At 36.7% G+C, this 13,111-nt stretch overlaps 1 protein-coding gene across 1 annotated transcript in view; it reads right to left on the reverse strand.

Moving 5' to 3' along the window:
* Window positions 1-13,111, reverse strand: part of Spt5 (Transcription elongation factor subunit Spt5) — a 92,743-nt gene that overhangs the window by 8,979 nt on the left and 70,653 nt on the right. Inside the window, exons 17-19 of the mRNA XM_081766809.1 lie at window positions 11,502-11,627; window positions 5,240-5,404; window positions 2,831-2,946 (exon numbers count right to left, since the gene is read on the reverse strand). Coding sequence (XP_081622935.1) covers window positions 2,831-2,946; window positions 5,240-5,404; window positions 11,502-11,627 — 407 coding nt within the window. The remainder of the gene's footprint in view (window positions 1-2,830; window positions 2,947-5,239; window positions 5,405-11,501; window positions 11,628-13,111) is intronic.

Below are 13,111 nucleotides of genomic sequence, written 5' to 3' on the forward strand. Positions count from 1 at the left end.
TTTTCTTCCCTTTGCTTTTGACCATGTCCAACAACGTTCTGCTACCTTTTCTATACACCTTGACCCCTTGCTTTCTTAACATCTTTTTTAAAATCTCGGTATCTTCTCCTAACCCTATAATGCCTTTCCATACCTCCCCACTTTTACCTTTCCCCGAGACCACAGATGCTTTAACGATATCCCTTTTACTATAACCATTCTTATACAGCTGTTCTTTAAAGATTTCCACATTCTCTTCTACATTCACGTTACAAATTTTGGTAATTCTTTCTAACATATTTCTTATGAAATTAACTTTCGTGCTTCTATCTACATTACTTCTCTTATTACAATAAATACCAGCACTACATTCTTTTTGATACCATTGAGTCTTAATTCTTTTCCCTTCCTTACTCATTAAAATGTCAAGATAACATAATACACCTCCCTGCTCTGTCTCTAGTTCTAATTCTATTCCCTTCTCCTTATCTTTAATACTACCAACGAACTCTATCAACGAAGAATGAATGTGTGGGAGAAGGATGTGATAGAAAAGGGGAAAGAAAAGTTTCGATTTTTATGTAGATACGTTGATGATTGTTTTGGGATATGGAAAGGATCAAAAGAAGAGTTGATAGAGTTCGTTGGCAGTATTGAAGATAAGGAGAAGGGAATAGAATTAGAACTAGAGACAGAGCAGGGAGGTGTATTATGTTATCTTGACATTTTAATGAGTAAGGAAGGGAAAAGAATTAAGACTCAATGGTATCAAAAAGAATGTAGTGCTGGTATTTATTGTAATAAGAGAAGTAATGTAGATAGAAGCACGAAAGTTAATTTCATAAGAAATATGTTAGAAAGAATTACCAAAATTTGTAACGTGAATGTAGAAGAGAATGTGGAAATCTTTAAAGAACAGCTGTATAAGAATGGTTATAGTAAAAGGGATATCGTTAAAGCATCTGTGGTCTCGGGGAAAGGTAAAAGTGGGGAGGTATGGAAAGGCATTATAGGGTTAGGAGAAGATACCGAGATTTTAAAAAAGATGTTAAGAAAGCAAGGGGTCAAGGTGTATAGAAAAGGTAGCAGAACGTTGTTGGACATGGTCAAAAGCAAAGGGAAGAAAAAAGAGAGAGATCAGAAAGGTGTCATTTATTGTATAAATTGTAAGGATTGTGATATGAAATATATTGGTGAGACAGGGAAATTATTGAAAGAAAGAATTAAACAACATAAAAGTGATGTGAAATATGGCAGAGAAACAAACGCAATCTTTAAACATGTAAAATAAAAGGGACATGATGTGAACCGGGAAGAAGTTATTGTGCTGGAACGGGAAAAAAGATTGTGGCCGAGAAAGTGGAAAGAGGCCTGGTGGATAGAAAAGGAAGAGGATGTAAAATTAATGAATTGGACCAAAGGTATCAGCATTAATAAAGAATGGAGAAATATTATTGATAAATTCAGAAAAATGTATATGAATTAATGTATTCAATGGTTGCTTGCTCCTTGTTGTTTCTTTCTGGTAGAATGTTATGTTATGAATGTAGTTCAGATAGATTTCCACGCTTCTGATTGTCTGTTTGAACGGGCCAATGAGAGAGCAGATAGAGAGATGAATTGTGTATATATACTTGAGTAATTTTTTGTATCACTCACTGTACGTCTGATGAGGATCTTGGCTAGAAGATCGAAACGTCACGTGTAAATGTGTTTTTATATTAAATAAGTGCAGTCTTGTTCAGCAGTGTGTTTATTTTTTCTAATTTTATTCGCAAGACGTTGACTATGAGTGTGTGTCGATCAAAAATAATGACGGTGTTTAAAATTTTATGCTCTGCATTGGCTGCGCAGATAATAATGAAAATGGACATATTAATATTCATCCACACAGCTTGAAGAGAATGTAGAATGTTTTAAAAAAAACAAATAGTTACTGAAATTAAACTAATTTGAAGAATCAATGGTTTATATTAAGAAAATATGAAATTTCAATAGAAGACGTAATAATATGAGGAGAAAGGATGGTTGGAGCAAATGTACAGAAGAATATAAGAGAAAAGTGAACGGAATTTCTAGTTCAACGTCCTGTAGGCTAAGGAAAAGGGATCAATATTGTAACTGAATGACTGGGAAAGAAATCTCGGAACAAGAATGTGAAGAGAAACGGGAGAACTCGAAGAAACACACAGACACGATGTTGTCCACCACAAACAAGCATGACCCCTTTCCCTGATATCTAAGGAATACGAAATTGTAGACGAATGGAAAAAGTGAGATTCACAATTGTGACAATGATCTAATGGCTACTTATAATGAGGGATCATTAAATTCAAACACAAAACAGCGGCAAATCTTTTAAAGAAACAAAAAAAAATGCATCAAAAGATTGCGATCTTGGCCAATAATCAGTTTTTAGATCAGGGGCCACGAAATTTTTGAACGGACCCTAAATCGAGTTTTCGTTTATTTATTTCGGAATAAACACATCATACTGAGTTAAGTGATAGTTTGGGTTTCACTACACTATATGTAGTTCTCCAGATATAAGGCTTACAAGAATTTTTTTGGCTGAAATATATTGGATCTTTTGATCCAAAAATATACTCAAAAATTCTTGACTAGAGTATAATTTTTACATAAAAGTCTAAAAGGAATCATTTTGGTAAATAACAGTTTTAGGTATAGCGGAAAATTGGTCTTCTCGCAATGTATTTTAACATATTTCAGATCTTTTAAAACGAAATATCACGCCTAAATATAAAATAGGACTGTATCTTACATTAAAATCATAGAACTATTGCTGAGTATTTCATAGACAACGAATCATGACTGCAACCCTAAAACTCACCGAGATGCCTTTAATGGTTCCTGTCTGTGCAATGAGGCCTGGGTCATCATGCGTATCCCTTATTCTCACTTCTATCTCTGTCGTATGCCACTCTTGCATGGGAGCTTGGTCAATGCCTGAAAAACAAAATAACCAACATCTATACTCAGAAAAGTACATTTGATTTCAAACAAGATACATAATATTGTAAACGGTTTCAGATTTCCAAATTTAAGTGATATGTCATAAATATTGAACAATCACTTGCTTCACGCACATGGAATTAAAACTGTAACACAAAACCGTTCTCGTGCCTGAATACATTGTGTTCTGTACAAATGAGATTAGTAACTGCCCTACCATGTTATGTCATTTGACATGCCACCGTTGTACCAGCATTTAGAGACCGCAACAACTCCTGAAGCTTGTGCTCTACACCAACCACAGAAATGTTTTGCTTCACGTCCGATACATCGGAAAATTTCGGTACGATTCGTGGAGCTATCTTCTGAACGCACATTTGAGAAAACGGCAAACAGCACATTTTTAATACAATTCAACAATGCTCCCAAACTTTCAAGGCACAATGGATTTAAAAAAAAAAAAAACAGCACTGTAAATAATTACAACACAAACGGCAACAATTATTCGAATTAGTAACAATAACGCGAACAATAACAACGAAACTATAAAACAAAAAGCAATTAACAAAGTAAAACTTAGCAGCAATGTGCCAACAGTGAACCGTCAGGAGATGCTCTCTGTATAGTGTGAGCATGATACTGTTAAAATTTCATGGATAGATGTTCACGACCGGAACATATTCTGGCGTTTTATTGGTAAATGTACGTCAAGCTTCACAATTCCTTGCGATCACTACAGTAGTGTTATCTGTACAATTCTAATCTAGAAGCAAAACTTTCATTGTAAATCAAAGAACAGCGGATTTATCTAAGAAAGAACAAAGAACAGAAAAAAAGTTCTTTCTTAACGCATCACTGCATTAATTACGGTGACGGGTATCTACGGTCGAAAGGTTGTTCCCCACCAATGAAGCATTATTCAAGATGGTAATTCGACAATCCACACTGCTGGAGTTGTTGAGGCGTGCTTTCATGAACATCGGTATGTACAACATATTTCCTGACCCCAACCCTCCCACCCTCGCTGACGGAACTCAGCCACGTGGATTAGTACAAAATCACTAATGATTTAAATGCCTTCAATTCTATGACGTATTACAGTTTTTCTACACGCTAATGCGGTCACATGCCTTATTAATAAGGTAAATTGCATTTTCTTCAGTCGTTCCCGTTATTTTGATAAAAATTTGTATCTGCCATCACTGTGGCTATTTGTGATCATTGTGAGCTGGCTGGAAGTACTCGTATCACACTTGCTATACTGCTCTCTTCAACAGTTTTTCTTAAAACCAATCTCCCCCAAAAAAGAAAGAAAGAAAGAAAAATGTCTACGTATTCCACCGCTACGAAATAACTTGCATACTGAAAACGAAATATACGATGATATAACTAAATAACAGTATGTGGAAAAGCTCATCAGTGAATACTGTCATGTCCCAAATCAATTCTACCTGCCCTAAGATCCACCCTCAGCCTCTCCATAGACCTCTTTCCTATAGGGTTTCTAACCTTTTGTCACTCGTGCGAGTCCTTTTGTAGAATTTCCTTCAAAATTTTATCTTCGCATCTCTCAAGCTATGTTCGTTCTTCTTTACAAGTAAATAACGAACTTTCACATCAACACAGTAAACCATACAGTAATGTACTTTTGTACCTTTTTACTTTTTTTCCGTAATAGTAGCGACATTTAGAAGTAGTAACTACATTTAATTTTCTCGTCAATTTCTTTTTTTCTTACATCTACATATTTACTTTCCTATTTTACTATTATTATTCGTAACTGCTATACCTCCATTGGTTCTGTGATTACTGCCTCAAACATAGCCGTCAACCAGCAATGATTTAAAGACGGTGGCCGACGGGAGCTATGAAATTTCTCTGGGTTCACTTGGGTGTCAGTACTTTTGGAATACTACTTTCATCACTCTTTATTAGAACCACTTCCTGCCCCTATCCCAGGAGAAAATCTGAAATCATAACTGCCACCAACAGTCTTGTTACGAGAAATTTCAATTTGCGAAAAATAAGTTTTATATCTAATGATTTAATTTTATTTGTGGATAAGAATTCAAGACTATTCTAAGAGGGGTGCGTGGTCAGATTTTGAACAAGACTGTACTTCGATCCACTACGTTCTCATTGAGACCAATTTCTTTAGACGCTGACAATAGCGAATACACAATTTGTTGTATACTTGCGTGTTCTAGTATGATAAAACTATGACGAGACTTAAATCCTTAAGATCTTCAAATATATTTAATGACTGCTGTATTTTGTAATCACTCACCTGATCCTGGCGTCTGTGGATTGTATGGCGATGGAGTTCCTCCAGGAGTCATTGGACTGTAGCCAATGGGAGAAGGAGTGGCGTACGCGTTGCTTGGAGACGGACTCGGTTGATAGCCACTTCCAGGACTAGGAGTGGTCACGTACGCAGTGGGGCTGGGAGTTCCTGAAATGGAATGATTAACGTTAAATTTCCAATCACAACTAGCACCTAATTTATTATTTTCTATTTATTTTTTAATCTCATTATATTTCACTAAGACACATTTACGTAATCACCAATTACGCAATTACACAGCTATGCTTAACACTTATTGATGGAAAATACAGTCTCATACTTCCAATCATAACACTGCAGATTGTCCCATGCAAACATTTCTGTAACAATCTAATCTACCGGTTTCTAATTTAAACAAAATTACCTCTACGGTTTTATATATGTATATATACAGGATGGCGCAGATAGAAGTAGCCCATGTAACAACAAAGGAAATGCACTGAAATAACAGAAACGAAGAGCTGAATACATGTAGACTTCTTTGGGCTCTGAATAATTCTTCAGCGAGTGTCTACAATAACTTCTGGCGTGCAAACTGAAGCAATTCTTTGTCGTTTTACATTTTGCACAGATCCGTAGATGCGCCAATTTTTATACAGCCTCTCTATTGCTCTCTTTGCTGGTAATCCTCTATCCGGATACTTGATCCCGAAAATTTCGACAGTTTCCTTAATCGAACCTGTTTTCATATATGCTCCCACAATTTCAATTGTTTCTTCTATCGAGAAAGTCATTTTGCAAACCACAAAGAAAAACGTCCTACTTCACTAGGAACTGAAATGTTGACCGAAGAATGCTAACAAAAATGCTAAGAATCGATAAATCTTGAATGCCGATTATTGTATATTATCGATTATTGAAGAAATAACAATCGATAATTGCATAAACTGTCCATTGTTGTAGAAGTTTACTCAATTTCAAGAGTCGAATTATTGTATTCGCATTCAAAGGGGACGTGGGCTACTTTTAACTGTGCCACATGTACAGTGAATTAACATTGATTATTTTCTTTCTTTCTTCCTCAAATTTCTCTTCAAGTTTCAACAAGCTGCTTCTGTACTGCATGAAATCCCCCAATTCATTTTATAGGAAGAATCTAGCACAGACAAGCCAGGGAAAGAACGAAATCAAGGAAATATAAGAACTACTACATTCATATGATCCACATGGTTATAATGTTTTCTCAGCTGAAGTAAGAAAAGTTCAGGTGGTGGCCAGCAAAACATCTTGTTCCCAAATCTTCTTTTCGGGGATCAAAGAAAACTATTTAAATTGATCAATACGTTTCCAACTGTCAAAGGAACACGCCCAGGAGAGGATATGTCTATATCAGTTTCTCTTTTGTTACCATGTAGGAGATAGAAAAACATTTTGTTGGTGGCTGTACTCTGTACGCAGTGGTGTTATTCAGCCGGTTCGCACCGGTTCGTTAGAACCAGTTGTTAAAATATTTCGAGTTCGCAGAACAGTTAGTTATACCAAGGTACAATAGTAAATTTTGCCCAGTTATGCTCAAGAACATTAAATTTTAGTTTAACTAACTTTGTTTTTAGAAATTCTTACAGGTGCAGGGTTAAATCGTGTGATCTCTCAGAACAAGGTATAAACGTTTATTTCTTAATCTCAAATGCTCAGATAACAAAAATGAGAACTCGGATCACATGAGTGTAGTGGTGAGGGTTATTTATATTTGAAACGCATACATACAATGCAGAGTCGTTTTGACGTATGATTAGCGTCATACTAAAGGCCTGACTACTGTAGGAAACATGTTATCGAACTTTAGTATGGCACTAATCACGCGGCAGAAGGACTCTGCATAAGACCTATAATCTCTGAGAACAAGGTTTGATTGATTGATTGATTTTTAGTTTAGCGTCCCGTTTAGCAGCGAGGCTATATGAGACGTGGACCTACTGATTAACGTGGAATCCGAACCACATGAGCTCCCGCCGGGAATCGAACCCGGGTCTCCTCTGAGAACAAGGTATAAGCGTTTATTTCTTAATCTCAAATGCTCAGATAACAAAAATGAGAACTCGGATCACATGAGTGTAGTGGTGAGGGTTATTTATATTTGAAACGCATACATACAATGCAGAGTCGTTTTGACGTATGATTAGCGTCATACTAAAGGCCTGACTGTGTAGGAAACATGTTAGTCGAACTCTTTAGTATGGCACTAATCACTTGTCAGAAGGACTCTGCATAAGACCTATAATCTCTGAGAACAAGGTTTGATTGATTGATTGATTTTTAGTTTAGCGTCCCGTTTAGCAGCGAGGCTATATGAGACGTGGACCTACTGATTAACGTGGAATCCGAACCACATGAGCTCCCGCCGGGAATCGAACCCGGGTCTCCTCTGAGAACAAGGTATAAGCGTTTATTTCTTAATCTCAAATGCTCAGATAACAAAAATGAGAACTCGGATCACATGAGTGTAGTGGTGAGGGTTATTTATATTTGAAACGCATACATACAATGCAGAGTCGTTTTGACGTATGATTAGCGTCATACTAAAGGCCTGACTGTGTAGGAAACATGTTAGTCGAACTCTTTAGTATGGCACTAATCACGCGGCAGAAGGACTCTGCATAAGACCTATAATCTCTGAGAACAAGGTTTGATTGATTGATTGATTTTTAGTTTAGCGTCCCGTTTAGCAGCGAGGCTATATGAGACGTGGACCTACTGATTAACGTGGAATCCGAACCACATGAGCTCCCGCCGGGAATCGAACCCGGGTCTCCTCTGAGAACAAGGTATAAGCGTTTATTTCTTAATCTCAAATGCTCAGATAACAAAAATGAGAACTCGGATCACATGAGTGTAGTGGTGAGGGTTATTTATATTTGAAACGCATACATACAATGCAGAGTCGTTTTGACGTATGATTAGCGTCATACTAAAGGCCTGACTGTGTAGGAAACATGTTAGTCGAACTCTTTAGTATGGCACTAATCACTTGTCAGAAGGACTCTGCATAAGACCTATAATCTCTGAGAACAAGGTATAAACGTTTATTTCTTAATCTCAAATGCTCAGATAACAAAAATGAAAACTCGGATCACATAAGTACAGTGGTGAAGGATTTTTATATTTGAAACGCATACATACCATTATCAACAATTGTTGATCCATTGTTGGATTAAGGCCTTTCCAATACTTCTGACAAGCATCTATCTTGGATAATTCGTTTCCAAGATATTCGCAGCATTTGTATTAAGATGCTGTATAGTTCTCTATTTGTCATTTGTGAAATCCAGAAGAAAAAAAGTGTTTCCTACTTTGTATGGTTTGTTTCCTAAGAGAGTTATATCTATCTAGCTATCTATTTACTATCTCTCTCTCCATATCTTATATATATATCTATATCTATCTATCTATCTATCTATATATATATATATATATATATATATATATATATATATATATATATACGTCATTGATTATATAGTTGATATACCCAAGGAGGGAGCTTTTGTGATTCGGATCCAACGTTAAATTCTAGGTCCGACTTTTACACAAAGGTTCTTTTGCATATCTAATGACGATTTCTACAAACGATAGCTGCACAAAGTGAATATTACAAGTCGAATACATGCATTGCAACACGTGTGGTAATCATTCGTGTTGAAGACTGCTACCAAAGATTCAATCCGAGATCACAGCCAAATAAAGTTATAGTGCCATAATCAAGATGTACAATGAACGTCGAAGAATGACATAGAATGTGTGTTAAAAGTGGCAGAAGGCTGAGGAATATTCATGTAGAGCAGAGACAAAGCAACCTCCGTGGTGAAAGAGAAACGATGCTGAAGCGTCCCCAAAGACTTTTCAAACTCATTATGATCTGGGATTGGAGAAATGTCGAAGGAGATGTTCAGAAACGCATTATAGAATATGACACCAACTGTTGATGGCTCTGCGAGCATGGCTCTAATAGCAAGCGCAAAAATACTGATACCACACTGTATAAGGAACATGTGTACCTCACAATGACTTTAAGAAGCAGCACGCAATTTCTTGCAGAGAATGTGGTGTTAAAGACTTTTAAAGAAATATCGAGAATGTAAGGAATATTTTGGTGAGAAATATGTGATCATTGCTGGCTGTTGTTACAATGGGAAATTAAAGATACGACGTGTCATCAAAAATGGCTAGCTGAATTCCAATTATTATCAGACTAACGCCCTAACTCAAATCATTTGTCATGACATTGCTCGTCTATATAGGAGGGAAACAAATCCCGAATAACTGCACCAAGACATAGGATCCAGCCATTGCTCTCACTTCATTGTCCTCTTCCTTCAAAAAATGGCAGATAAAAACTGGCATCCTGACATTACCTTCACCATCGAGTGAAATCTTTGAATGACTCACCAACGGAATACTGTGCCTATGGTCCTTCTTAAACGGGTCTTGGCAGAGCAGAGACTTCAGACCATTGACAACCTGTGGCGACTAGACATGCCCTACACTGCTTGCTAGCCTTCTTCGATACAAACTTCGATGCTGACCGATAACCAGAATACAAAACCAGTAAATAGACCATGAGTGCTAAAGTTGATCCATCTCGAAATGGTCACTATAGATCGGACAGAACCTCCGAACAAATATTGATGTTTACGCGTATAAGGCAATTGACTTCCAAACTAATGACACTGGTTTTAATTTTAACCTGTGATTTATAACACACGGTAATTGCATTGTAATTATGAAACAACGACACACTTCCAAACTCTAGGGACTTAATAATGAAATCGGAAGAAACAGATCCGCGACTTCCGGTTACAACAGAGAAAACTTTTTCTAATTTAATGTCCCATGATTAGCTCTGAGGCTACAGAAGACGGTGATAATTAGAATAATAATAAAAAATTGATGGAATGAAGCACGTGGGAAGAAACGAAAGAAGCTCGAGGAGAAATACACACACCGTGTTTGTCCACCACAAACCCCACTTGGAGCAAGAAACTTGTGCTTGTGATGCTAACTCCGTATTAAAAAGTCATTTCTGGCTATTTCTGACCGTTCTCGTTCTACGGTGATTAACGTTGAAACTGGAGTTACTGCTCATTTCCGGTTTGAATTGAAGGTCAAGGGAGGAGACGGAACATATTCTTGGAACACAGAAGAATGCATGTGAAGAAGAAGAAGAAGAAAAGTTTCTTGTTATTTCTTATCGTTCTTGCTCTGATACCTGTCGACGACGAACATCGCCGTTCTATAACACTTACCACAATTATGGATACCAAAGCTTTAACCTTATCTTTTAAGTTTTACGTCCCACAGTTATGCCTGCTAGGCTAAAGGAGACGGTGATCATGAGAAATGAAGGAAATGGTAGAATGAATAAAGTGGGAGGAAACAGGAGAACCCCGGGTATTTGCCCACTACAAAGTTCACTTCGTGCGAGCTGGGATCGAAGCAAATACCCCATGCACCAGAGGTGAACGCTCTACCACTGACCCACTGTGGTCCCCAAAAAAGCTTTAAGTGTGTAGGAAAAATTGCTAATGACAAGAAACGAGAAACTTTCCACGTCTACAACAAAAAAAGATTACATTGCGGAAACACTGAAAATTGAAAAATGAAATAAAATCTTTAAGTTTAACGTCCCACGGTTATGCCGGTTAGGCTAAAGGAGACGGTGATAATGAGAAATGAGTGAAATGGTGGAATGAAGAAAGTGGGAGGACACTGAAAATTGAGTGATCAAATTCAAGCAGTAACAGGTCTATGCTCAGCCACTCAAACCACAACCTGAAAACCTCGAGTCGGCGATATCTCGAAAGCAGCACCTCCCATTTGAGCGGATCACCGACTCCAAACTGACAAGTGTCTTCGCCAAGAGCTGAAGAAACTGAATTTTTCTATTCTAGATAACTCCATATCTAGCTCTTACCATACACGATAAATCAATGAACACTTACGACAACTAAACTCGGTTCAATGCATTAGACATTATATTAGAAATGGAGGAAACAATCGACCATGAACTCCACGAAGCCCTATTTTAAGATCAAAATTGAGAATGGTCAATGCATGGAACTACTACAATGGATTCCCAGTTGCGTCCCACTTCTTCATGTTTCGAATATCACTCAAATTTCACCTGCGGAAAATATGACGATAGAAAAACACAACGTAAGATAATAAAAAGGGGTTGTTTTCTCTTAAGCAATGAAGAGATGCTTACCCTGATACCCTGCTGGTGATGGCGATGGCTGATAAGGTGAATAGGAATGATCAGAGCCATACATAGTGCCAGGTGTCTGCGGTGTGTAAGGGCCCTGCGGAGTCTCGGGTTGATATCCTGGAGTACCTGCAACATAAACAAATCGTGGGATCAAGTTATACAGGTAGGTTTATTATAATTCTAATAAAATATAAAGAAACTACCAAAAATACACTTATCTACACTATTACATAACAGAGTAGAAGTGAGTGACTGATCACACAACTATAGGTATGGGAGTGAAATTTAGAGAGAATACTCCGTTTCTCATGAAAGTATGAGAAGGGTTTTTGTAATAAAGGAAGGTTCCAAATTCCTCCCAAGAATAGTTTATCTAATGAACCTCGGCACATGAATGTCTATTAAAAATAAGGAAACACGTGTTTCAGATTTTCAAAATTCCACTCCAAAGGGAGAGGGAGAAAAAGGACATTTATAAAATACTCAAATTTCCCTTCATTTAATCAGATAATAAGAACGTGAGGATTCACTTAAGTTGGAGATCTGAGGCTCTGCATATAGACTTAAAAATAAGGGAACACGTATTTCAGCGTTTTTGATCATACTGCAGCAAAGAAAAAAAATAGAGGGCAATTTCAATCATATCGAAATTTCCCTTTATTTATTCACCAAGTGCCAAGTGTCTCAATTCGCTTAAGCTGGAGATATAAATTTCGGTACACGAACTCTTGAATAAAAATACCAGAATATGTGTTTCAGACGCATTCAAAATTTACGTTTCTAGACAGGATTTTATTTATTTATTTTTTTTTAAAGTAAGGAAGTATCCAATGTGCCCAATGTTGAGCTCAGTTGATTTTAAGTTTAACGTTTCTTTCAGCAGTGAGGCTATATGAGACTTACTGATTAACGTGGAATCCGAACTACGTAAGCTCCCGCCGGGAATCGAACCCGGGTCTCCCACGCCAAAGGCGCGTATGCTAACCGCTTAGCCACGAAGGAACTCGAAGTGTCCAATGTGACTTGAGGTGAAGATGTGAAATTCTATATATAAACTCTTCGTAAAAATAAAAATTTCGCTCCTAATGGGGGAAGGAGGACAATTTCAACACTACTAAGATGAAACTCGGCATATAAACTCATTACAAATAAGCTGACGGACACGTGTTGTAGTGTTTCCAAATATTCACATTTTAAGAGGAAAAAACTACTATTATTGTTGTTATTATTATTATTATTATTATTATTATTATTATTATTATTATTATTATTATTATTATTATTATTATTATTATTATATCTTCTTTTTGAATCTGCTTTGATTCTTTGCAAAAAAAAAAATCTTTGGCTGTTCTATGAAATACAGCAGATCTCCTTAAATCTCGACACATTTTGAACTATTTTCCTCACTTTCGTTAACTTACTTTAATTTCCCTCACTTTCAGTGACTTTCAAGGTCAGTATGAACCCTCAATAAAGAAAGTAGCTATTGGAATTTAAAAAATCATAAGAATTTAGTATGTCGAAGACATAAACTTTCCGAAAGCAAACCGAAATGTCTAGGTTTAGGTTTGCTTTTTTTTTTTTTTTTTTTTTTTTGTGCGTTACTT

This window comes from Thermobia domestica, chromosome 7 (genome assembly GCF_964235325.1).
Source record: "Thermobia domestica chromosome 7, izTheDome1.hap1.1, whole genome shotgun sequence".
Lineage (NCBI taxonomy): Eukaryota > Metazoa > Arthropoda > Insecta > Zygentoma > Lepismatidae > Thermobia > Thermobia domestica.